The 26,795-nt window shown below is 59.7% G+C and overlaps 1 protein-coding gene across 1 annotated transcript in view; it reads left to right on the top strand.

Annotated features, from left to right (window-relative positions):
• The first annotated feature begins 2,108 nt into the window (after nucleotides 1–2,108).
• Nucleotides 2,109–26,795, top strand: part of VSTM2L (V-set and transmembrane domain containing 2 like) — a 32,201-nt gene continuing 7,514 nt past the window's right edge. The window contains exons 1-3 of the mRNA XM_028524652.2: nucleotides 2,109–2,446; nucleotides 22,093–22,262; nucleotides 23,899–23,949. Of these exons, the coding sequence (XP_028380453.1) occupies nucleotides 2,326–2,446; nucleotides 22,093–22,262; nucleotides 23,899–23,949 (342 nt within the window). The 5' untranslated portion in view covers nucleotides 2,109–2,325. The remainder of the gene's footprint in view (nucleotides 2,447–22,092; nucleotides 22,263–23,898; nucleotides 23,950–26,795) is intronic.

Raw genomic sequence — 26,795 nt, forward strand, 5'->3', positions numbered from 1 at the left:
ATAGCATCCCTGGAGGCCTGTCCTTGAAGGAACCTTCGAGGTTACTGTGTTTAACCCTGTCCCAGACTGGGAGGAGGAAGGACTCCTGAAGGTCAGCCAGTGGGTTAGTGGCAGAGCAGCCTTGTGTTGTTGTCTGCCTCCCCCCCCGACCTCCTTTCTCTGCAGCCCCCAAGCAATCGCTTGGTTTTCTCCTCTCTCTTCTAATCCCCTTTCTCCCTGTGCTCTTGCTGTGCCCCTCTCTCTCCCATCTGTGGTTTAAGAGAAGAAAGCCCTGAATCTGAGGCCCAGTTTTGCCACTACATTCTCCTGGAGAGGCCTCAGGCTGGGATTAAAAGAGTCTTGGGCTTCAGTCTTGGCGCTGCTACGTGATCTTCAGGATTCTTAGTTTCTTCCTCTTTATGATGGGGGCAGTGGAGCCCATTTCATCAGGAGCGAGGCTCAAATGAATTAATGAATTCATTTGAATTAATGCCAAAAAGGAGAGAACGCTTACTTTGCAGAGTCCAAGACACCTGGCCATCCAAAGAAAGAAAAAGAAAAAGGCCTCTTCCCCAGTGACCGTGGGCCCAGAAAGCCGGGGAGACATGAGGATCTGTCCGTGGTGCTGCAACGGCTCAGAGCCGCTGGTCCCGCCGGGACTGTATTCTGTGTGGAAACAGTATTTGTAAGGGCGCGACACTTCAGGGGTCTGGCCCATTTTGAATGAACTGGTTGTTGGCTGACGACCCCAGGCCCCATCCGGTGTGCCGCCCGCCATGATGCTGGAAGGGGGAATGCGAGGACAGAGTGAAGACAGAGCAGGGTGGGGGGTGTGTCCCTCGGGGGCTAACCCCATTCTCAAGCTTGTGGCTCTGTCCACAATGCTGTGCACAGGCTCCCCCTGTGATCTGGGAGGGGGAGCGGGCATCTGCGGTGCTGACCTCCGCGGCGGTCGGGGCAGAAACCCGTAGCTCTGTCCACGGTGTTGAGTCCTGGTCCGAGAGGCCTAAAGGCTGGAGGCCGGAGCTGGCGCTGTCCTCCTGCGTGGTGCTGAAATCTCCGCGGACACGCCGCTCGGGAACGAAGCCTGGGACAGCTCAAGGGATGCGAGAAGAAGCGGCCTCGCCCCAGACTCGCTATGGGACCTTGGAGAAAATACTTCTCTGATTTAATATGCTTCCTCCTCTTTTCAATGCGGCCGTAAGTCCGCCCTTGCGTCTGCACTGAACGTCTCTCTCGGCAGGCCCGGTCAACCCGTCCGAGGAGGAATCGGAGGATCTAGTTGGACTCCTAATGGGAGGGGCTTCGTCACCCCCTCCCCCGCCCAAAATTCCGTCGAGGCGCAGCGGCCCCAGGACGGGAGCCCTTAGGGCCCACAAGGGGGCGGCCCAACCTACCGCGCTGGGCCCAGCGACTGGTTAGAGGGAGCCCCAGCAGCTGGCCGCCTGACGCCCGTTACACAGACACAAAAACTGAGTCCCAGAGAGGGGACCACAGCAGTGATCACCCCTGAGCTCCCCCCATGAGGGCGGCACTGTGCTAGGCACACACGGTCTCGTAAATCCTCACTACGACCCCTGGAGGAAGCTGTTGTTCCCATTTCTCCGAAGCAGACCATGAGGTTCAGACAGGGGCAGGCGCCCGCGCAGGAACGCACGGGAAGCCCAGGGCTGCGGCAGGGCTATCACCAGGCCCCCTGGGCCCCAGCCCCGGCCCCGACCCTACCTCACCCCCACCTCGACCGCCGCCTGCCCCCGACCCCGGCGCCCGCCTGCCAGCAAAGTTAGGAGTCCCTCTCCGCGCGCTGGGTCTGGCGGCAGGCGGACGGTCCCCTTCCTTGTCCCGCCGGACAGTGCTGCTGCTCCGGAAGGCAGGTGCTTTATGCTTTGAGGGCACCGGGTGCCCGGGGTGGCTCCCCGCACCGCATCCCGCCCCCTACCTGCCCCTCGGGCGGGGGCCTTGGCGGGTACCGCTTTAAAAATCCCAGGCTGGGCAAAACTTTGATGATAAATCAAGCGGCAGATCCCTCCGCCACCGCCTCCTCCGGCGGGAGGGCGGGAGTGGGAGGGAGGGGTGCGGCGGCGGCGCCGAGCGGCGTGGCCTTCCGCGCAAGGGAAGAGTCCCGCAGTCGGAGGCGGCCGGCTGGGCGTGCGCTCGCTCCCTGCAGCCGGGGCTGGACCGGGGCCGGGAGAGGGCTGGGGCCGGGTCGGGCCGGGTTCAGCGGACGAGGGGCCGCGGTTGCAGCCCGGCAGCCAGGCCGCACCCGGCAGGGGACGGCGGACGCGGGGTCTGCGGTTTCCTGAGCCCCGATGTGAGGCGGCGGCGCCCCCGGCCGGAGCGCACGCCATGGGAGCCCCGCTCGCGGGGGCGCTGGGCGCCCTCCACTACCTGGCACTTTTCCTGCAACTCGGCGGCGCCACGCGACCCGCCGGCCACGCGCCCTGGGACAACCACGTCTCCGGCCACGGTGAGTTCGGTCGCCGCCCCCGCGGACTTCCCCACCAAACCCCACCCGGGCTTCTCCGCTCCAACTTGGCGGTCCCCGGGCTCGAACCTGCGCTGGCCGTGGCAGGAGTTCCGGGGCGCCCTCTGCCGGGTCCCTGGACCCGCCCCGGCACCCTGGCCACCCCTGCGGAGGAGGGGGCACCCCGTGCACACCCCGGATCCTGATCTCGCGGAGAGCCCCTTTCTCCCCCCACGCCCACTCTCGCTGACACACACACCTCCACGGCCACACAGGCATTCACAGCCACGAGCACGCTCAGAGCCACACTCACTGCTTTCTCACACTGACAACTCCTACCCTCACACATCTCCAGACACCTCCGTTCCTCCTCCTCACTCATAAGCACTCACACTTATGCCCACTACACACACACATCAGACACTACGGCTGGTGGGCTCACACCCTGCCAGCTGCCACGCAGGCTCACACACTCTGCACAACTCTTGCCTGCCTGCCTGCAGACATACTGGCAAACACACACACACACACACACACACTTGTGAACACACTTTGCTCACCCACCTCTCCCTGCCCATCTGCCTTTCCCCTTTGTGGGTTTAAACCCACAGGCACCCTTGTCCCCTCCCTCCCCACACTTGTTTCTTATGCCACTGGGAAACCTGGGGGATAGAAGACCCTGCATCTTGAGAACTGGTAGCCTGGAGCTGCAGCCACCCCTTATGGCAGGTGCCTCTCAGGGACCGAGGCTTGGTGGGAGCCCCTCAAAGACACTGAAATAGTTGGGATCGCTGCTTCCAGTCAAAAGCATGGAATGGGGAAAAGGATACTAGATGGTTTTCTCTGCCTCTGGGGGAGGCTAGGAAGCCCCTGCCCTCCCTCTCTAGGGTACTGCCTGGCACCACCATCCTCAGCCTCAGAGAACCGAAACGTGAGATATCTCCACTCCAGCCACCGTGGGAGCCGGGGAGCGGGCATGCCCAGCACCGGCTGCCTGCGTGCCAGGGCTCCTTCCAGCCCCAGAGGAATCCAAGTTGGCAGCAGAGTTGGATTGTCTGGGGCTGACAGCTGTGGGGCCTCCTGTCCCCTGGGAGCCAGACTCCAGTATGGGGACCAGGGCACAGATAAAATGGAGACCCTTCCTCCACCCATCCCTTCCCGGCAGAGGCCCCCCATCCGGTGGGGGACGCTGCAGCACCAGTGTTGGGCACGGTATGCCCAGGGCTGGGGTGAGGTTTGAACAAAGGGCAGAGAACTGGTTGATTTATTTTTATGGGACAGAGTAAGCTTTGGGATGGGGCTGGGAGGATGGGGACAGATAATCAGAGACAGCTTTACTGGGGTGTGAGGAACGAGCGGGATTGCTGAAGGGGGCATCTTCTCAGGGTCTCTGCTTTTTGGGATCTGTGACTCCCTGCACCCTCTGCCTTGCCACACGACAGCAGCCACTCGATGTATCCTTCCTGCACCCTTCCTGTCCCTCGTCTAATTTCTGCCATCCTGGAGGGAGCAGTGGTAAACAGCAGAAGGGTCATCCCGATCCTCAATTTACAGGTGGAGAGGCCAAGGCTCAGAGAGAAGGGACTTGCCCAAGGTCACACTGTAGCTGCATGGCCGAGCTGGGACTGGCCCCAGGATCTGTGGGAAAAGACGGCGCGTTTTCCAGGACATTCATCTCCCTGTCAGATTCCCTCCCACTCACGGGAGGGAATTCCTCCTTCCGTTCCCCTCCCGGCTGCCTCAGCTCCTTGGCACAGTTGGAACTTGCTCTAGGAGGGTTTTCCAGGGAAGGGCTTTCCTGAGTTTGCGGTCCCGAGAGAGAAGGACGGGCTCTAAGGTGTATAGTCTCCTGTCCCTGGAGCACCAGACCCCCAGGATTTGGGTGCCACACTCATTCCCGAGTTCCTGAGGTGGTGCCCTGTAGCAAAGTGGGGCTTGCTCTTCGTGTAGCAGTGTCTGCCTGCCCCCTGGTGCCGGGTGCGCCTAGGGGCACAACTCTGTCCCTCTGGACCCTGGAGAGGTCAGCTACGTGGCCCAGTGGAAGAGGGGCTTCATGGAAAGGACGCAGCACTGACTGCTGGTGACCCTGGATGTGGTTCTGGGCAAATGAGTCCCCCCTTTGGGCTCCTTTTGTCCTTCAAGAAATGAGGAGGCCAGGCAACTCTGCAGGGGCCGGACTGCATTTCCCTAACATCGCAAGGTTCAAAGTCACCAAGTAGTGGCTGCCGAGGAACCCATGTGGCTGCCCCTCTGCGGGGCCAAGCGCCTGCCACCACAGGAAAGGTTTGGAGCCACTCACTTAATCACAAAAAGAAACTGTTATTAATGATAGTGAGACGCGGTGAATAAGTGGGTCATGCCTAATAAGCCGTTTGTGTTCAGGAGGAGAATACCAATTTGATAAAAGCTGTGTGTGCTGAAAAAGCCCAGAAATTGCTGTTTAGCAGATTGGAGCCTGATCGTTCCATTATTCCTAGGCTCCACGTGTCCTCCGCTGATTCAGGAAATGTGGTGGGGTTAGGAAGGCGTCTGCGTGGCTGGTGCGGGGGTGGAGGCTGGACGCAGGGGCTCCTGGGGAGAGGCCCATGGACTCCGACAGCTTGCTGGCGGCTCCCCTCTCCAGCGCAAACGGAGCCCAGCCCACTGGCCAGGCTGGTCCTTCCTCCCTGCCCGACCTAGGGCTTGTCACAGGGAGAGCCGTGGTCAGATGGGTCCTCAAGGACATCTGTCTCGCGTCCCATCTCCTTCCTACCTCCCTTCAGCCCACTTCTCAGAAGGCTCTCTAAAGGCACGAGGAATGACTGGGGAATGAATGGAGCATGCCACTTAGGGAGGTGTCGGGAATCTGGAGGCTGGGGTGGTGGTGGTCAGTGTCTGCTCCTAGTAGGTACTCAATAAATAGCAGTATTTTGATTTTTCCTTATCAAAAAGGGTTAGCTCACTGCCAGGGGCACAGCAGGGGTAGGAGGAAAGGGAACTAATATTCATGAAACACCTACTGTGTGCTAGGTGCTGCTAAACCCTAGCAGTGTTAACTCAGGGACACCGACATTATCGGTGGAAGGCTGGTGTTGGCCATGAGAGGATCCCGAGGTTCAGAGAGGACCAATGACTTGCCCAAGGTCACTGAGTCACTCCCCGAGAGCTGGAGAGCTGTGCGGGGAATGAATGAAGGTGTGTCTGGCAGATCGGGGCCTGCCTCCTCCAGGACGGCCTTGGGGTGGGCTTGGCAGGTCACGTGACAGGACTTCTCCCCCTGCACAGTCCCTTCCAGCTCCCCAGGGAACTGGTGACGCAATGGGTTCCTCCAACAGGAGGTAGTCCACTGCTCAGAAAGGTGACAGGGTCTTGCCGAGGCCGCATGCAAGTGAGAAAAAGTCAGCTGGGTTGGATTTCTCCAGCCATCTTTTCGGAATTGTCCAAGGCAGGATCTTTGTGGGGATCTTTGCAGACCCCTGCCTTGGAGCCACCCAAGGAGTTTATTAAATGCACATGCCAGGGGCTCCCCAGACTCAGCCAAAGTGATTACTGATGGAGCCCTGGAATCTGCATTTTAATACCCTTCCAAGATAATCCTCCTGCAGTCTGGAGTTTGGGAGCCACCACCTGAAGGACTCACCCACACCCGATGAGACATGTAGGGACGGGAAATTGTCTGGTGCCGGGCACTGCTGGTTTGGTCTGGTTTTGCAAGACGGGGAGAGGTCCAGGCTGGAGCAGGTGTGTGGACCCTGAGAGGAGATGTTTGTTACACTGCAACACACATCCATTCTCCTACCCTGCCCTGCCACACACACACACACACACACACGCACGCACACCTAGGCCAGCACCTTCAATTATTAATACACCCCAGTGCAGACAAAGATCCTGACTTGGCTTGGCGCTTTGTTCATTGAGTGATTCACTGTCCTGAGGTTTGCTGTTGCCAGGACGGAACAGTGGGGCTCGGGGGAGGGGTGGGGGCCGCTGGGCCCTTTGGCACACAGCCTGTGCACTGAAAAATGACTGGCTTTCCCGTGTTCCTCACTGAACTGTTGGTGTCTCGCCGTCAATAAGCTGGCTAGTTTGGTGGCTGGGAAATGGAGAAAACTGAATACTGTCTTCCGAAGGTTATGATGTTAAAAATGTGCCCACCGTTGTCTCAGGTGTTGGTGATTATTCTATCAATTACGCCCGTAAACACTCCACCTTGGGCTGAGGGTTTCCCAGCCTCCTGTGGGGAATTGGTCCTCACAAGCGCTTTTCCCCAAGTCCTTCACACCAATTGGTTTTGACACCTTGCCTATCAGCGGCTCCTGTGGCCTTTCTCCCAGCAAGGGGAGCTGCAGGCGGCCAGCAGGATGGGGAATTCTGCTCATCGCCACGGTGACAGCCGGGGCATGGGGGAGTGTCCTCCTGAAAAACAAACGGACAAGGTCAGGGCTGATGGGAGAGTGGCCCCTTCCAGCCCAGCAGCTGCCAGGGCAGGAGACGGGGCGCTTGGAATGAATCACCAAGGCTCGGAACCACCCAGGGAGGCCCCGTGGACCATGTTCTTCCACCCCTTTCACAGAGGGGAAGACCAAGGCCACGGGCAAGAGAGCATTTGCCCCAAATTTCCTGGGAGGTATTTGGCCTTGGGAATCACCTCATCCAAGTCTGTACAAATAGGGAGAGAAATAGGGAGAGAGAGAGGAAGCAAATGTTAGTGACTGAGTGTCGTGCAAGGGCCTTAAATGGCATCATCTCATTTCATCCGCAGAAGAACCCTAAGAGGAGGGGACTTGCCCTGGAGGGGAGGTTAAAAGGCTGGCCCGAGGTCATGCACCTAGCAAGTGTAGGAGCCTGGATTTGAACCCCGGAGTGTGGCTCCAGGGTCCATGCTCACAGCGCTGTTGGGTTCCAGAGGTGGGGGGGAGAGGTGGGAGGATGCAGCCACCTCCACATCCTGCACTGCGTGTGGGAGGGGAGCCGCGGATGTGGCAAACCCAGACCAGAGTGCTGCCTCGGCGACCTTCCGGCTGCCCTCCGAGGTTGAGAGAGTCACACGGGTGGGGGAGGGGGGCATGTGGTGCGAAAAGTGACATAGTGCCCTCTTGAGGGTGGGTGTCAGAAACGGGGGGAAAGGCGGTGGCGTGAAGCAAGCCCACCTCCTGATGCTTGGCCATGACCCTGGACGTGAGGAACCAAAGCACTTGTTGATGGGCTTGTGGGGAGCATCAGCCCTGAAGGGAGTTGGGAGTAGTTGGACACGCAGGAACCAGAATCTGGGCACTCTCACCCCCACCCCCTTATTGTAATGACTGGGGGTTCCGGGGGCCGGGACAGGTCAAGAGTCCCTCGTGTCCCACTCTCGCCTGTGCGGCTCAGTGGGCTGGGCATCGTCCCGCAAAGCAAAAGGTCACCAGTTCGATCCCCAGTCAGGGCACATGCCTGGGGTGTGGGTTTGGCCCCGATGTCTCTCTTTCAGATCGACATTTCTCTCCCTCTCCTTCTCCCTCCCTTCCCCTCTCTCTAAAAATACATAAATAAAATCTAAAACAAAAGAGCCCCTTGTGCCCTGGCGCCCACGGCCGCACCCAGCACAGGGAGGTGGCAGGGAATGAACAGATGGCGAGAAGCACGAGGCAGAGGTCTGAGGTTCAAGTTCTTGCATGTTTGCTCATCCACACTAATGTTTTAAATACTCGTGTCATTTTAATTTCACAAGAAACCCAGCTTTTTAGGAGAAAAATCACGGAATCGGAGCCCTTCCTCATCTCTAGTGCCCATGGCAAGGGCATCCCGGGTGGGTAAGGCTGATTGCACCTTGCAGTGGGCAGGCCCGGCCCCCGCCCCTGGGGTAAAGTAGATGGCTTTAGGGTAGCGGGGTTTCGGGGTGTGTCCTCCTCTCCCAGACCCCAGTGAGACTCTTCTTTCAGAAAAGGGGCGGTGGTCTCACCGAGGGAAGAAATCTGTCCCTCTACCACCAGTGACCCTGGGGTCCACAGCCCACCCACTGGCTCCCTCCGGTACCCGCTGCTCTGGAGAAGCGCAGGGGGGACTGCTGCCCCTGCCCACCGCCGCGTCCCCTCCCCTTCCCGGAAGCCAACAGAGGAGGAGTCTCTGGGAATTGGGTTCCGCGAGCCCCATCGAAATCCTTCTTCGAGGCTCCCAGGGGCCCTCAGCAAGATTGGGTCCTACCTGAGAGATGGTTTTAGGCAGAATCCAGACAAACCTCTTATATTTTCATAGTTATACATTTATTTTAATGTGGATTAGAAAAATATAACCAGCACATCAGAACCGTGATTTCATACACATGATTGCTTAGGAGGGAACTGACGGGGATGTTAAAAACATAGTGGGTTGGTTTATAGGAAAACATGAGGACGTAATTGAACGGGGGGTACACGGGCGTGTCTTGTGCAGAATGACGGGCCCCGGGACCCCTCCCTGCTCACGCTCCCCACCCCTCGCACTGGGAACCACTGGCCTAATGGGGGCTGCTGCCACGTACTGGAGGTTTGATCATTCATTCATTCATTCAGCAAGTATCGACTGGGCGCCTGCCGTGTACCAGGCTCTTTTGGCCACTGGAGACACATCAATGAAGAAGACAGATAAGGTTCTCACTCAGCAACTGAAGCTATAAAAATATCTGCATAAATTGTGCCAAGAGTTAAGAAGCTGAGGTGACATTTGGCCTGGAGAAGGGTGCCCACCCCTGGGTCAGTGAGAGAGTCCGGTAGCGAGCTGCTCGTCACAGCTGGGCCCCAGGGGTTATTCATCGGAGATGTCATGGAGGGGTCCTCACATTATTTCACAAAGGAGCAGAACCTGGTGACGTGGGCAGAAGCCAGCAATTTAGTGACAGTGCTGGGACAAGGGCCCACGTGGGCGGGGCTCCCAGCCCAGAGGATGCCTGGCTTCCCACAGGGCATGTGGCAGGGGCGGGCCCTTTGCAGTCCCCTGTGTTTGGGGGTCGGGCAGTGACTCCTTTGTGACTTCACTTCAGCTCCGAGTTCAAGTGCCAGAGCTGGGGCAGGGGAAATGGACCTTCAGTTTTTATCCACCCTCCCCTGCTCTGCCGCCTGGGTGGCTGGCAGGCCCCTGGGCCTCAGTTTCCCCATCTGAACCACACTGAGTTCTCGTAAGCTCGAAGTGCCTGGAATTCCTGCATCTGTTCCCCCCCTCCATCCTTTGTCCTCCAGTCAGCAGGTGAGGGGGGCCGATGGTGCAGCACTTGGTGCTCAGCTCTCCGGGGGACCTTCGGGGGTCTGTGAACTGAAACACTCGCCAGTGTTCAGCGTTCGTGCAGCATTTTCTGAGCCGAGCGCCTCCCCTCCCTCCTCTCACTTACTCCTCAGATGCCCTGTGGGGCGCGCACTCCCCTTTCACAGACAAGGGCACTGAGGCTTCCAGGGGTGGGGCCACCTGCGTGAGCACAGCACAGAGACCGTTGAATGGCAGAGCCAGGCTCGAGCCGGGCTGGGGGACTGCAGGGCCGCCGTGCTCGGCCGGCTCCTCCGCCCAGCTCCTGGCTGCCGGAGCAGGTGGGCGGATGGGCAGGTGCTCTGTTCCGCAGCGGCGCCCTGGCTTCTTCCCCCGACTCTCTCAGGGCTCCCGATGCCAGAGTGCTGAGTGGGAGGCGTCTGGCGGAAAGAGCTCGGGTCTGAGAGTCCAGGCTCCGGGTCAGTGGGAGGTGGCGGGACCCTCGGGGCATGCGCGTGTGACCCTGGACGCACCTGCCCGGGCGTCCTCGTCTGAGCCGGTGTCTGGAGTGAGTGTGTTTGGGTGACTGACCATGTGTGATGCGAGGCGCCCGTGGCAGGGTGGGCAGGAGCCTGGGCGGTCTGTAGCGTCCTGGCCAGGCTGGCTGCCTCTGCCCGGGGGCCTTTGCTTCAGGCCCAGCCTCCCTGCCCCCTGCAAGCTGCTGCCCTTGGGACAGAGCGTGGAGGCTCTGGGAGCATCTGGAAGGTGAGGGCTGAGCTGGGAGACGGGGCCTCGCTCAGAGCTATCAATGTGGGAGGTGGCGGTGCCCATCTGTGGCAAATGTCTGCCTGCCCCTGGCTCTCTGGATCTTTCTCTCCCCTGGTGTGTGTGTCTCTGTCTCTAACTCCCTCTCCGTCTTTCTTTGTCCCTTTCTCCGTGTCTGCTGTGCCCACCTGCCTCTCCTCACCTCTGTCCTCCCTTTCCCTCCGTCTCTCTGCACGCACACGCACACCCCCTCCTTAGGATGTCACCTCCGGATTCCACATGCATATATTCTGGGTATCGCCGTGGCTCCCACACGAGAGGCAGGCACTCAGGAATGTCAGTCGAGCGAATGAAGTGAACAAAAGAATGAATGACCAAATGGTGAAGCCGCAAGGGGCCCTGGAGTTTGTCTAGACTGCTGGCTCCTAATTATTTGGGAGGTCGCAGTCCTCTTGAGAATCTGATGAGAACTGGATCGTTTCCTCAGAGACACCACCTCATTCTGGTGGGTTTCGTGGGTTTGTAGGGGCCCCAAAGCCCACCCGTGGTCCCCAGGAGAAGCAGCCTTCATTTCACCAGGGGTGGGGGTGGCGGGAGGACTGTCCAGGGGACGATGGGAAATGCTGGGGCATATGCATGTGCTTGTGTGTGTGGGTAAGTACACCGGCGTCCTTTCTAATACCCGAGCACACCAAGCTCCCTCCTCCTCGGGACCTTTCCCCGGGTGACTCCCTCCCCTGGCAGCTTCTCTCCTGCCTTCTGGCTCTTTCCCATCCTTCCTGCAGCTCCTCAGAGGGGCCCATGGTCCTCCTGTCAGAGCCTCACAGCCATCGCCCCATCTGGCACCCGAAGCACCCATCAACATACCCATCTTGCAGAGGAGGAAACCGAGGCCTAGAGAGGAGCAGTGGGCCAGGGGCCCCACACCTAGTTCAGAGAGAGGGAGCAGAGCCCAAACTTTGCTTCACCCCCAGCCGGGCATGTTAAGGGTGTCCCTGGGGGTTGGGGGTCTTGACTGAACACCCTTTCTTAGGACCCTTAGGCTTCGCTCCCAGCTGAGGGCGGGGAAGGCGAAAGCAGAGGGCAGGGTGTCTGTTTTGCTTTGTGAGGTTTTAAAAAAATTATTTCCAGCCTTGGAGGCGGCAGCAATTACGGCTGGCTCACTGGGGAGCTGTTTGCTGGCTGTCATCAGCCCCGGGAAAGGGTCCCTAATGGAGGCCTGGCGGCCAGAGCGCGCCGTAGTGGAAATGGCACTCAAAGCAGAGCAGCACTAATGGTCCCAGGTGGGCAGAGGCGAGGCGAGGAGGGCAGGCCGGCTGTCAGCCGAGACGAAGCCCTCTGGGGCAGGGGCCCTGAGGCTCACCGGCTGGTCTCTTTATGCCCCCCCCAGAGACCCCAGCAGTGGAGCCTGAACTCCAGCTGGGTGCTGGGTGCCCTGAACCCTGTGCCGGCTCTGCTGCTTCTGTTAAATCCCCTCCTGGGCAGAGGCAACAGTAAGTGCAAAGGCCCTGGGGGAGGGGCAGAACCCTTCGGCTAGTTCTGGTTCTCTTCTCTGGTTCTAGAATAGTCCTTGTGCTTGAAAAGGCCAGACCAAGCCAGCCCTCTAAGTGAGGAAAAGGGAGGTGGGGATGGAGAAGCTGGAGCAAGACCACCCAGGGCGAGGCAGCCTGGTCACCACCACCATCGCCGTGCTCCACGGAGCCCACCACGCACCAGACACTTATGGGTGTATATGGTCCCATTGAGCCCCCAAGTACCCATTTTACAGGTGGGAAAACTGAGGCTCAGAGATCAGCCTGCAGTTGGGGTTCAGATCTGGGTCAGCCTGATTCCAGAGTCCACGTGTTTACTGCCGCAGTATTGGGTTTCCCAAACACACCTGGGCAGGAGGGTGAGGGAGTGGGAAGTGGGGGGCTGGGTTCCACCCAAGTCAGGTTCTGTGGGGGGAGGGGCGGCACAGCCACTCTGCTCTCTGCCTACAGGGCAACACATTCTGCTGGGCAGCATCCCTGGGCTCTGCCTCAGTTTCTCTCCTCCTCTCCGCCTCTGTCCTGGCTTTCAGGTGCCATCATCTCTGTCTCCCTGCCTCGGCTCTGTCCCCGTGGCCCTGGCCCTTCCTGGCTCTGCCCTGGGCACCTCCCCACACCTCTCACTTTCCTCCCCCTTCTCAGTGGACCCGGGGGATGCTCCTGTCTGGGGCTCTGGGGCCCCTGCTTACCCATGTGGCTGACGCAACCTCCCTTTGCTTCCTCTGTTCACCCCTCTCTGCCTCTGGCAGGCAGCCTGGATGAGGACAGCCTGGGCTTGGGGCTCACTTCCTGTTCCCCACTCAGCCTCTCTGAGCCTCACGGGCTGTCCCCGCCATGGGCCTAGCCCGCTGCCTTTGCGGGATGGATGCTCAGGGGAGGATGAAAAGAGATGCCCATTTACCCCCAGCTCCCTGCACACTGCCGCCCTTGCCTCCCTCCCTCCCTCCCTCCCTCCCTCCCGGCCCCTTCGCTCCCTATATAGCCCAGTCATGCGGGAAGCAGAGGCGGGAATTCCACTGGGGAAACCTGCTCCACTCCCACACTCTTGCCGGTGCCAGGATATTTTCACTCTCTTTAAATCTCCCCAGATTTGCAATTCTGCCGCTGTCTCCCTCAATATGTGCTCTGGCCTGGGGAGCACCCTGCCCCCAGCCCCGGGTGCCCGCACAGCTCTCCTGGCTGGGTCAGGGCTGCTTGGCCGGGGACCTGAGCAAGCCCCCGCCCTCTCTGTGCCTCAGTCTCCCCATCTGTAAGATGAGGAGAATGACGGTAGTGGCTACTTCCAGGTCATTGTGGGGGTTTGGGGAGATATTTTATTCAAGAAACACTTCCTTAAAAAGGCATGAAATATGATACCTGCTACAATGTGGATGAACCTCAAAAACATTATGCTAAGTGAAAAAAGGCAATCCTAAAAGACCCCAGATTTTATGAGTCCGTTGATGTGGAATATTCAGCACAGGCGAGTCCAGGGAGACGGGAGGAGACTGGCGGTCGGCGGGGGGTGGAGAGCGGCGGCTTAATGGGCACGGGGGGGGGGGGGGGCCTTGGGGGGGGGGGGCAGCCGGTGGGGACGCCAGGGGGGTGGCGGCTGCGCAGTGATGTGAACGCACTAAATGCCACCGAGTTGTTCACCTTAAAAGGGTTGATTTTATGTTCCGTGAATTCCACTTCAGCTGAAACTAACTGAGGAAACACCTCTACAGCACATACTTTGCGCTCTGTAGTCCACTTTAGGCATCTCAACGCATTTAATGCTAACAATAGCCCTTTGAGGTAGTTGTTACTCTTATCCCCATTTTTCAGACGAAGGAACCAAGGCACAGCGTCAGCAGGCACTGGGCACAGAGTAAGTGCCGAAAAAACGTCCGCTGTGTTCATTTTCACTGGACCGGACAGCCCCCCTTCCCAGTCAGCGGGGGCTGGGCAGGGACTCCAGGACCTGCTCCTGTGTGTCTGACGCGGCAGGGAGCCCAGGCCGGTGTGGCTCAGTGGGCGGGGTGTGGCTCAGTGGGCGGGGCGTCGCTTTGCAGACCGAAAGGCGCCAGTTCGATTCTCAGTCAGGACACATGCCTGGGTTGCGGGTTTGGACCCAGATGGGGTTTCTCTCTCTCACATCGATGTTTCTCTCCCTCTCTTTCTCCCTCCCGTTCCCTCTCTCTAGAATCAACTAAAAAAGAAAAACTCAGCAGGGCTGTAGGTGGAGGCTCCACTGCGTCTCGCACCCTGAACCAGGCTCTTTGCGTGCATTAGTTCATTGAATCCTCAGGGTCAGCCTTGAAGCCCTGACACGTGGGGGGGGGGGGGGGCCGAAGCTCAGAGAAGTGAAGCAACTTACACAAAACCACAGAGCAAGTCAGGGCGGAGCTGCAACTCCTATCCTCGCCTCCAACCCCTGGGCTCCACCCTCCCCGCACGGGGTCCCCCTCCCCTGGGGCCCCTCCCCCTGGAGCCCACACGGCGACACTCCTGTGCGCAGAGCAGGGGCGGGCCCTGAGGCTGCACAGAGGAGCAAGGCCTCCGAGTGCAGGAAAGTCAACAGCTCCCCGGCAGGGCTGACGGGTTTTTTGATGCCTCCTATTTCATTCAAAATTCATAAATTTTGTATTGTATTCCATAATATATTCATGTTTGTTTTAAGACAAAAAATAATGCGCTTTCCCCATTTGGGGAGAGAAACCACTGCCTCAGGAAGTTCCTTCCCCAGTCTGCGCGGCACAGACGTGAGGGAGTCCTCCATTCATTCCTTTGTTCATTCACTCCCCTGGAGGGTGCTGGTGGGGGTTGGCGGAGGAGGCTTCCAGGTACATGGGCAGCACAAGCAACGTGGGGAGGTGGGTTGGGCCGGTGGCCTGGCAAACCCCAGCCTGTGACAGTGGTCGAGGGGGCTGCCCCCCGCCCCCCCGCCCCAGGTCATGGTGTGGAGGGTGCCGACCTGCCTCCCAAACCTCTTCTCATCGGGAAGGAAGTCTGCTATGAATTTAATGCCTCCCCCTCCCCCGTGTCCCCCGGTTAATGAGAGAACAGGGAGATTGAGGCTTGTAGCCTTCGATAAACAACCTTTCCTAGCTAGAATTTACGGACGCTGTTTGGTTTTCATGGTGTTTATTTTTACGGTTACCCTCTGTTTATGGCAAGTGGTGCTGATTTTCCATTTATGGTAGTAATAAAAGTCTCCTTTTAAGCTGAAATTTTTTAAGTAAAAAGGGAAAGATGCTTTGAAAATAAATATCAAGTAAATTATAGTGTAGGTGATACAGGGATCCTACAGAAATGGTGGAGGTGGTCCCCGAAAGGTTGAACTTGGGAGACCCTCTCTCTAGGCTGCCCTTTCCTGTTCTGAGCTCCCCAACTGTTCAGACCCCACTCAGCCTTCAAGTTCAAGCATGCCCCCTCCTCCGAGGAGCCTTCCCTGACTCTCCAGGCAGACATAGGCCGCCTTTCTCTCTCCCAGCACTGCCACCTCACATGGCTATGTGAATGGTGCACACCCCGAACAACCGTCCGTGGTGACCTAGGCTCAGTCCCTGGTGCTCGCTGTTCGTGTGACGGTCACGGCCTGTCTGTGTGTGTCCTGTGGGCTGCGGGCTCCTCGAGGGCCGGGGCCTGGCAGGGGCCCAGGATGGCTGATCTCTCATCCTTGAGCCTCTGCAGCGCGTGGAGGCCAGCGTGCTCCCGCTAAGCACGCCGCAGTTCCTTAAGCTTTTGTACAAAAGGCCTTTCTCTCCGCTTCTGGAGAAGAGGGAGATTTGTGCACTCCAAGATGAAACAGCCCTCCGCCGACTCACCCCTCGATCCCTCTTGCTGCAGGCAGTTGCCAGAAGCCAGGGGCCGCCCAGGAACAGCCAGAGAACCTCAGTGCCCCCCCACCCTGGGCCCACCCATCCTGGCAGTCCCTCCGCACCCATCCCTGGGGAGGAGGGGTCTGGCTGGCGCCTGCTTGCTCAGGCCCTGGGGGCTTTTCTGGGCGCTCCTCTAATGGACATTTTACATCTCCTGATTTCAGGGGTTCAGGGAGACCCACAGGGGAGCCGGGACTTTAGTCAATGCTGCCTCTGTGGGCCTTCCCCTTGTTCTGTCCCCCCTGCTGGGAGTTAAGGTGGCCACACACCTGTCCAGCCCCAGCACCCAGTGGAGCCGGGCACAGAGCAGGCTCTCTGGGACTGGCCTCCACAGGGTCACACTTGTTCATGCTGAAGGACAGTGAGAGCTTAGAGAGACTCTGGCTTTGGCTGGAAAGCTTTGCAGTCGGCCTTGGGGTTGAAATCCGACTTTGCTCCTTCATGCTGTGCGGTCTCAGACAGCTACACTTCGTCTCTGAGCCTTGGTCCTCCTCCTGTGAAATGGGGCTGACGACAAATAGCACCACCTCCTCGAGTCTTTGGGGTGGGGTGGGGGTGGGGTGAAGTGGCATCTGTGTACAGCGTCTGGCACATGGGTGGGGCTTTCTTCCTGGGACACTGGAGCGGGGGACGCCCCGGTGGCTCCAGGTTCTCTGGGCCTCTGTTTCTCCACCTGTAATGAAGGGCCAGTGGTCTGAGGGTTGATTAGGTGGGGTCAGGCACACCCACCTTCTGGCATGCGGTGGGTGTCTGATCGGGAAGGCGATCCCAGGGGTTGATGGGGCCGGGCTGTGGGCCTCGAGTCAGACAGGGCAGGGAGCTGCCACGGAAGTGGCCACGGCCCTTCCTGCGTGGCCGGTGTTTATCTGTGACCCTGTTTCACCCTTGGGTGCATTTGACAACTTTATGGGCCCTCTCCAGGCACCACCAGCGTGCCTGTCGGTTTGGCTGGGCACCCCCTGGCTGGGCCGAGTGGGCCACACTGGGCTTGGGTGCCAGAGGTCCTGAGGGCCACAGGGAGGGAGGGTGAGGGGGTGCTGCTCTGCTGGGTCCTGGTTCAGAACCTCCCCGGTTGCCTGGGTCCATATGTCTGTCCCCATCCCTCAGCTTGTGAGTGCCATCCCCCCAACAAACTAGTCTGGCACACAGTAGGTGGCCAATAAGTGTTGTGTGAATGAATGACTGGATGAATGAATAATAGGTCTTTTTTTTCCTATAGTTTCTAATAAGTTCTCTGGGTGTTTGTCTTACCTTTCTTTCCCACTGTATTTATTTATTCATTCATTCAGCACACGCCTAATAGCGCCTCCCACGTGCCGGCGCCATGCTAGACAATGCAGTTCCCTGTCCTGGGGGAGCTCCCGGGCCGGGGGCGGGGGGGGGGGGGGGGAGCACAGACGCCGTGTATCTGTCATCCAACCCACTCAAGCGGGGCAGTGGGAGGGGGACTCAGAGACCGTTGGGGGCACTGGGGAGGGCCTGGGCGGCAGGGTGGCCGAGGGGCCCGCAGGGCAGTGCTGGTCTCTCTGCTCAGCCCTGCTCCTTCCGCCCCTCTCCAGCTCCAGCTCTGCCCTGCTTCCCCTGAGTAGGAGCTGCCCCGGCACCGGTTGCCCTGCCCTCGTTCTGGCGAAGACTGGGTCAGTTCCTGCAGACTTTCTGAGGGAAGCAGCCTCAAACCAGAGATCCGAAGTTGGCACAGCAGGGAGAGTTGTGCAGAGGGAGAGGAGGTTTGGGGCCAAACCAGAAAGTCTGGGATGGGGAACCTGAGCTCAGAGACGGAGGGAGCTGGGGGCTGGGCTGGGACCGCCTGTGCTGGACAAGCCCCCTGGGGCCCGAGTGAGCCCGCTGGCTGTTCAGGGGAGCAAGCGAGGGAGGAGAGGAGGTACAGGACAGACAGATGGGGGGTCGTGGGCCCAGGCATGAAATACAGACGTCGTGCCCACTGCATGAGCTAATGAGGCTACAAAAAAGCATCTTTAAAAATCTTTCTGGAGAAGACAGAGTTTTGAGCTAGAAGTTGAGAGAAAGGAGAGCTGTGTGTTGGGCACCTACTCTGTGCACGGGGCGTATGTTACCTTGTATGATCCTCCCCTGCATCTCTCATCCGCTGCTTCCCCCCCCCGCCCGCCCCAGATAAAGAATCTGAGGCTCAGAGAGGTAGAGGAGTTTGTCCGGGTCACACAGCTAGGGGGTGGAAGAACCAGGATTTGAACCCAGACCTGAAGACAAAGCCCTAGCTGTTTGTGCTGAACCAGGATCTGGAAGGTCAGGAGGGCAGTCGGGGCCCTGATCTTTAAGGGCAGGCAAGGGTTTCCAGGTCGTCCCCTGCCTTTCCCAGCAGCCAAACCAAGGAGCTCGGGCCAGGGCCACAAGCTGTTTTTTGCAGGTGATGCCCTGCTCACCGGGGCTAGGATCATCAATATATCCTCTGGCCGCCAATTACCAGCAGAAAGGAAGGAGACACTGCGCACATCGAGCCCCTTTCCCCTTCTCCTACAGAACCCTAACTTGTGGGCACTGGTTTTAATTGTCTCCCCAGCGAGCCCGGCCCTGCGCGGACCCGGGGCTGGAGAGCACAATCACATCCTTCTCAAAGATCTATAATTACACCCGCCTCCCAGGGGACTGGCTGCGAGGAGCGCCCGGCAGGGAGGAGGAGGGCTCAGGCACAGGAGAGGAGAGATGGATTCCTCGTCCTGAACTCAGCGGGGTGCGCTGATGTGGAGGTCGGGCGCTGGGGGGCTGGAGGGCAGGAGGGCGGGTGGGGGATCAGGAGGAGGAGCTGCAGGAGCAAGGTCGAGAAGCTGCAGGCTCCCACTGTGGGGTCCTCTGGGCCTGGGTGCGGATGCAGGGACCTATTTACTCTGGGGCCTCAGGCGCCTCAGCCTTCCCATCTGAGAAATGGGCATCGTAATGGTCACACCTACTCTGTAGCAGGACACGGAGCAGGAGGAAATGGACGTAAGGGGCTCGGCTCTGTGCCCGGCTCGAGGCAAGAACTCCATGTTTACTAGTTTGCCTCCGCATCATCCAGGTTAGGACGGAGCGCCTGCCGGTTTCTGGTGCTCACAGGATGCCCTCACTCACAGCCTCAGGAGAGGGATCAGGAACCTCTGCCAGTTGGAGCTGCCCGCCTTCAGTGGAGGTGGAAGGAACTGAGCTGCCCTTCCTTAGAGGTGTACAAGGGGGATACAGAAGGGTGGAGCCTCATGGCTCAATTTCACCTGGTAATTCAGATTTTAAAAAATATTTATTTTTAGACAAAGGGGAAGGGAGGGAGAAAGAGAGGGAGAGAAACATCAATGTGTGGTTACCTCTCATGTGCCCCCCACTGGGGACTTGGCCTGCAACCCAGGCATGTTCCTTGACCAGGAGTCGAACCGGCCACCCTTTGGTTCGTAGGCTGGTGCCCAACCCACTGAGCCACACCAGCCAAGGCTTAGACCAGATTCTGATGGAGGCTGATAGACCCCTGAGTCTTGGTCACGAGGGCTGGTCAGACGTAGGTTCCAAACCCAAGGTATGAATCTTGGGCAAGTCACGTCATCTTTCTGAACCTCATTCTCCTCATCTGTCAGGGGGAGTGAGTGGATTAGAGAGTATTAGAGCGTCTGCACAGTGCTAGGTGCACAGTAGATGCTCAATTAATGGTGTGGTTTGTATTTTTTTAAAACAAGGCTCTCCGGCTTTCCCTTCTTCCTGCCTTGGTTCACACCGCTCCCTTTCTCCTCGCCTCTGCCACTCACCCTTCAGGGCCCGCCTGACTTGTCACCCCCTCCTCCCTCAAGCTTCCCTCCCCCAAGTAGAGGTGACCCATCGCTCCCCAATGCCTTAGAATGCCCATTACTCACTCCCTCACACGTCTGAGCTGGTGGGGCTCTTGGCCCATGAGTTCTAATCCCCGTGGCACAAAGGAGCAATCAGGCTCTGAGAGGAGGAGAGATTCTCTCAAGGTCACGCGGCAAGTCTGTCGGCAGGAACAGGCTCCATCCTCCATCCCGGGCTCCTCGTCCTGTGCCCTGGTGCTTTCCTGCAGACACGGCTCCTCCCTGAGTGGTGGGGCGGGGGTCCCTGGGGTGGTGCCCGTGAACAGGCTCATGCAGATATGCTTTCAAAGACCCAGAGCCTCAGTGTCCTCCCTTGTCCTGCAGACGCACTGCCCTCTGCACTACTAAAGTTGGAGCCGATGCACCCTGAGGGGCCTCCCCTAGCCCGCCCCACCTAGGCAGCTCCTCACAGGGTCAGATGGGGTCAGAGAGAGCTTGGGACCAGGGCCCACTGTGGGGGAAGAGCTGGTGGCCACACCCACAGCCAACTCACCTGGCTTGGAGCCTGACTTTTTCTCCATCTTCTGACCAAAAGCCCCTCCCCCTCCTGGCTCACCTCCTCTGGGAAGCCTCCCCGATTACCTCAGCCTGGGTGAAATGTCACCACTGTGCTTGCCCAGGCCTTGCACCCAGAATAACACAGACTTCCCCTCCTGCCCCACAGGACCTTGTAAGGTTGGCCACTTGGATTGTTTCTTTTTGAGAAAAAAAGAAGAGCTTTACAACCAAAAACAGTTGGGATTCTCCAGGAAGAGTATGGTTTTAGGAGTCAGACACGCCTGGGTTCAAGTCCAGGCTGTAAGTGTGGCCTTGGAAGGGTCACTCCCAGGCACTGGGCCTCGGCTGCCTCCTCTGGGCAGTGGGGCTGTGTGAGGGGGAGGGGAGCCCCGGCTGGCACTGTCCTCACCCTCAGGGGTGCCGCCACCCGTGTCCCCGATCCCCGGGGCTGTGGCTGGTCGACACTGGGGTGCGTGGTGATGGCGTGAAACGCGCACTGGCTTCCCAAGACTCAGCGGGAAAACGATGTAGAATGTCTCCTGAATGGCTTTCAGAGTTTGAAATACTGTTTTGGATATTTTGGGTTAACTGAAATACATTATTAAAATTCACTTCTGTTTTAAAGCCCTTTTTTGTTTACTTTTTAAAACGTGGGTACTAGAGACTTGAAACCTCCGTGTGCCTCAAACGCGTCTCTGTTCTGTTGGCCAGAGCCCCTGAGAGACCCCCCGGGATTCCCGGGGCGCCGGGCCAGGTGGGGGCCTGCAGGGCCGCCCGGCGGGAGGGCGGCGGAGACGGAGTCCCTGGGCGACCCGGGCGCTGCCAGGCATCCTTCCAGGACAAGATCGTCTCTCGTGAGAAGAGGGAAGAATTCTAATTACAACTCAGGACAATATTTGTTTGGAGAGACGAGAGACAGAACATATGGTGGGGGGGCCTGGGGACACATCAGGTGGGGGTTTGTTTTCTCACTCACCTGGCAGTGTGGCGGGGGGGCAGGGGGGAGTGCGGCTCCTGCCCAGTTGGGGGGGCAGCCTGTCCTGGGATTTGGTAGGGGAGCTGGGGCGGGGGCACAGGAGGCAGGTGGGGCTCCCACCACACACCCTGGGGCTTCAGGAGAATGGAGAATGTCCCACTCGTTTGGCACACACAGAGCACCTACCTACCAGTTGCCAGGAACCGTGTAGCCACGGGAAGCTCCCGGTCCCCGTTCTCCTGGAACTGTGACGGTGACCAGAGTGGCTGGGAGATGCGAGTGGGAGGAACCTACTCAGGGTGGGCAAGGACAGCCTGCCTCCTGGGGGGCCGTTTGAGATGAGCTTTGAATGACTTTCGGGCAAAGAGGGGCCAAGGGAACAGCATTCTGGGCATTGGGAACAGCCAGGACGAGTGTGAGGTGGAAAGAGGCACATTCCCAGGACAGAGAGGAAACCTGAGGGAGGTGGGCAGGGCCCCAGCCTGGCGGGCTTTCTCCCCAGTGCATTGGGGGCCAGGGGAGGGCTCTGAGCAGGGGTGGCCCAGTCTGACTTGCTTTTTACAGAGACAGTGTGGCTGCTGTGCGCTGGGGTTGGGAGCAAGCAGGAGGGAACCGGGACGGAGGTGACTGGGGGATTCTGGAAGATTTGATCAGGAGGGCAACTTCCTTCCTGGCCTCCTGGCCTCTTTGCTCACCCCTTACAACCCAGCCCTCCTCCGATCCACCGCCCCACTGTGTGAGCCTTCTGTAATGCCCGTGGGCTCTGGGATAGAAGCCCAGCTCCCGCAGGGCATCCCGGGCCCTAGGCCAACCCCTTCATCCCTGTGTCTCGCCAGCTGCTGCTGCTGCTGCACAGCTGTCTGCAGGCCCAGCCTCGCGGGGCTTCTCCAGGTGCCCCACCTGAAGCCAGGCCATCCCCACCTGCAGGCCTGGCGGCTCCCACTCCCCCCACCTCCCCCCCACCTGCCAGCACTGGGCCCGCAGGCCTGTCGTTTCCTGAGCCTCGGCCACTCCCCCCCCCCATTTCTCCGCACAGCCCTGTTCACAGAGACGCCCCACGACATGACGGCGCGGACGGGCGAGGACGTGGAGATGGCCTGCTCCTTCCGCGGCAGCGGCTCCCCCTCCTACTCGCTGGAGATCCAGTGGTGGTACGTGCGGAGCCACAGGGACTGGACCGACAAGCAGGCATGGGCCTCGAACCAGGTACCGCCCCAGGAGACGAGAGTTGGACTGGGAGAATCCCGCCCCCCCCCCACCCCGGCCCAGGCAGGGGTGTCCCTGCGTGGCACCTCCTCCGAGGGGTCTGGGCTCCATCCGGGTGGGTCCTCTGCAGCACCCAGCTGTCCCCCTCCCTTCTTCCTGAAATGGGGGCTTGTCTCAGGGGAGGGGCAGAGCGAGCCTGGGCATGTGGGATGGGCACAACCAGAAGGACCCTCCAAAGAGCGCAGAGTGTAGCCATGGGGAGCTGGTGGGGAAACTGAGGCCGGAAGCTGGCTCCGGGGTAGGGGCACCGTGGGGCTCCCGACTCCCCTCCCATCAGCTCTCCAGGCCAGGCGGGCAGTTGTTCTGCAAAGGCCCCTGCAAACACGGGGCACTGCTGCCAAGGTCCGTCGAAAACACACATGCTTGCACACCCTTTGCACACACGCAGGCACACGCCTGCCACCGCGTCACCGCACACACGTTGGCCTGTACACAAGGACGCGTTCCTCTGGGCACAGCGCAGGGCCGGATGCTGTTGGTGTCCCTGCCTGCACAGCGGGGCACACACCACACTTGCCACCAGCCCCACTGCCACCCCACCCCCGTGACTGCCTGAGGGTTTTCTGTGGACGGCAGAGCCCGCTGGTCATCAGGACAGCCTGGAGGAGTGTGGTGCAGGGGCGGCCGATGGGAGCCGGAGGGCACGTCCCCAGCTCCCTCGCCCTCGGCCGGGATGGCAAAGAGCGCTCTCTGCCCTGCTCCCCAGGTGCCCGGCGGGAGTGAGCTCCAGTTGCCCACCGTGCTCACTGGCTCCATTCCACACCCCCTGCTGGCTTCCTTCCCTTTCTCCTCTCTCTCCCTCACTCCCCTGGTGACGGCTCCTGGGACTCCCCACTAAGTAAACTACCTGCACTGGAGTCTTTGTCCCCAGAGCTGCATCTGGGGGAACCCAAGTCAAGACACTTGGATTCTCACACTTGTGCATATGCAAATATATGCAAACACATGTCTCCCTACCCTCTCATATGTGAACACGTACATTGATACCCCTTCCTGGGCACACATGGCCACGGTCACCCGTTGTCGCAGGTTCGGGAAAGAGCCTCTGACGTAGTCACAAATACGCATTGAACTGTCGTGGTCCTGGGGCCCCAGCTCCCCAGCATGCAGGCTGAGCGAGGGCCCCGGCAGAGTGCTGGTCTTTGCGCCTCTGGGGCGGGTGTGCAGGGAGTGACAGCTGGGCGGGGCGCCGGCGGTGCCACCGCAGACACGCGCTCCTGTGTGCGACACACCGGAAAATGCAACACGTTCACAGACAGACACGGCGCACGGACACTCCTACAGACACACCAAAAGGACTCACATTTTCCCTTCACACCTACCAACCCCATTTACCCCCATCCCGGCTCCCCGGTAGCCAAATGCACAGCACACACAGCTGTACGGCACCTCCTTTATCTTCCTTTGCTCTGACTCACTCCCACCCCCTGGGTGGGCACAGAGCTGAGGGACCCCAGGGTCCGGGGTCCCCAGTGTCACCTGCCCCGTAGCTGGAATCGGAGCTGGTTGTCCGAACCCCCGGCCGGAGGTGCTAACGCCTTGTCTCTGCTTTCTCCGCCCCTCCTGCTCCCCACAGCTAAAAGCATCGCAGCAGGAAGACGCAGGGAAGGACGCGACCAAAATAAGTGTGAGTTCTGATAATGACTTCTCTCAAGAGCTCTAATGGAGGACGCAGCTGTAATTTTAAAAAAATGTTTTTCTGGTCCAGTACAGCAGGGAGCTTGGGCAAGAAGATGGAGGGGAAGAAAAAAAGAAAGGGTGGGGGGTGGGAAATGGCTCTGATCTGTTTTTTAAAAGCCAGAGGTTTTTCAAGTTCCTTGAATGACAGGCCCAAAAAAATGACAGGGGGAGAGAAGACGCATCCTCTCCTGTCGGGAGCCAAGGCTGTGTGTGTCCCTGATGCTTCGTGTCTGCCTCGGCAGCGTTTTTTGTTTGGGGAAGCCAACAGGGTCTAATGAGAGTGAGCCAGCTTTTTCAGCCCATTGTAACAGACAGCTGCAGTGTCTCAGGGTCACTGGGGTCCCTTGGGTGCCCTGGCTCCCCCGGGGGGTGAGGCGGGTGCAGGAGCTATGCGGAAGGGTTGCAGGGCTGGCTGGGCCTTGATACACTGCCTCATTTTTCCATCGCTGCGCCTCTCCAGGGAAGGGCACGTGTTCGCCCATTTTACTGGTGTGGCAGCTGGGGTTCAGAGACTCGCTAGAGGTCGAGGCATGGGGGAGCTGGCTCGGGCTCTTTGTCTCTGGGCCGTGCTGGAGCCCAGACAAGTGGGGGGCCCGGAGGAAGGGAGGGGCAGTTTTTGTGGTGGAGGCGCCTAGAAGAGGCAGGCGTGACAGAAAGGAGGTGAGAGGGACTGAGTGGAGGAGGGGTCCCAGCCGTGTGGCCCGGCTGGGGTCGTACACGGAGCACAGGTCTGCCTGGCAAGAAGCTGGATGCCCACCCCCACCACGCTCAGGAAAGGCAGGGTAGGACCGTGTTTGCGTGGCCGCGGCCCCCGAGTTCAGGCTTGCTCTCCTGCCGCCTGCACAACTGCTGGAGGACTCGGGGAGCTCAGGGCCCCAGGGCCGATCACCCGCAGACACACGGAGGAGCCACAGTGGGCGTCACAGTGTCTCGGGGGCGCTGGGAGGCGGGGCGGGTGCTGCGCCAGGCCCTGGAGGTGATGGAGTAGAGGCAGGGAGGCTGGGAAGAGACTCCCGCAGCTGCTCAGGCAGGAGGCGGGCGGAGGAGAGAAGAGGATCCTCACAGCCTCCTCTGCGCTGTGAGGGGCCCTTCAGAGCCGGGGCCCTTCAGAGCCGGGTCTGGAAATTTGAGCCACTTCCAGTTCAGGGTGGCTGCTGGCCCACCCCTGCCCCCCCCAGGCCCCTCCCCCTCCCCTTCTCTGCCAAGGGCACGGCCTGAATGCTGTCCTGTTTCTGGCTCAAACACCCGCCAGGTAAGCCCAGGCAGGGAGGGATCTCGGTGTATGTTCGTGTGCCCCGCTCACTGCAACTCTCTCTCCTGTAATTTTGTTTGGGGTTTAAGGAGCATCTCAGGCAAAGAAGAGAATAGGCTAATTGATTTAGAGGATTAGAACTCGAGGCTGCTGGGCCCCACGTGAGGGGAATGCGAAGATGCTAATTAGTGAAATGAAATAAATGGGCTGGGCGTGATTGTGCAGTCACTGCGCCCCACCCCGCCCCCAGAGCCTGCGATTCCAGCACCGGCTGGGGCTCCCGGAGTCGGGTTAGGGACCTCGCAGTCGTAGGCCCAGCTCCTCCGTGGACTGCGGCACGCACGTGACTGTTCTTACGTGCAGGGACGGTTCGTTGGCCGGCACCTATAAGCCCACGCCCACCCCGGTTTCCTGCAGGCCAGGGTAATCCCAGACTTCTCTCTGTCACGTGCAGAGCTCTGGGCTCCCTGCGCACCCTCTGGGCTCTCTCGCCGTGCTTGCCCCGGCTCTCCGCCCTCCCGCCAGCCCTGCTGCCTCTCTGCCTTCTCAAAGGCCAGTGCCTCTCTCTCGGTTCCTCTGGAAAACGGATCCCCTGTCTTCCTTCAGCGCTCAGCTCAGGAAGCCTCCCATTCTCGACCCTGTGACCCGGCCCCACCCCTGCCTTCCCCTGCTGGCCGCATTCCCATGATCCATTCCTGTGACCACTCGGTTCGTGCCTGTCCCCCTGGAGACGGTGGGGCTGGAACTGTTACATTTCCAGAGCCTTGCACAGTGTCTGGCGCACAGTGGGTGTCCCCCCAGAAACGATCAAGTGACTGTCACACACACACACACACACACACACACGCACTCAGGCCAACGAGGGCTTAACGCAGACAGGTGTGATACAAGGCCATGCCACCCTGACACGTACCCCACGCCCGTCCGTGGAGGTGCACAGGTGACAGGAAGGGGTGCAGGACTTGGGGGGGGCCTAGGCCGTGTTCTGCAGGAGCCAGCCGAGCCAGGCAGGAGTTCCGGCCCAGCAGTCCCCTGTCTTCCAAACACCCCAGTGTCAGTGGGGCGGCTCCTGGCTCCTGGGTTTTAACCGTCGGCCCCGAACGTCATCTCTGGAAAATACCACGGGAGCCCAACGGTGCAGTCTCCCTGCTGGGCAGCAGCGAGGCTCTGGGGAAGGAAGTCCAGCCAGCTTCCAGGGGCCAGGTGGGGGCCCAGTGACCGGTGTGGCGCCCTGGCAACCCCGGGGGTTCCGAGAGGCTGGGACACCGGGGTCAGCAGTGAGTGTCCCAGGAGCCAGTCCTGGCTCCCCTCTGCTGCCTCCCTGCGCCTCCCGTCCCCACTCACTGCTGCCCAGCACCTCTGTGGAAACACTGGGGAAGCTGTGGAGGCCGTGGCGTGGGCCTACGAGTGGCCGTGGTCGCTGGAGTGGAGACTCGGCGTGAGTATGTGAATCACAGGACTCTTGTCCTTGGCGCACAGGAGACTGGAGCAGTTGGAGAGGCCCAGCTCCTCTGCAGGAACCCGGCGCGGGGCGGGGGCGG

This window comes from Phyllostomus discolor, chromosome 9 (assembly GCF_004126475.2).
Source record: "Phyllostomus discolor isolate MPI-MPIP mPhyDis1 chromosome 9, mPhyDis1.pri.v3, whole genome shotgun sequence".
Taxonomy (NCBI): domain Eukaryota; kingdom Metazoa; phylum Chordata; class Mammalia; order Chiroptera; family Phyllostomidae; genus Phyllostomus; species Phyllostomus discolor.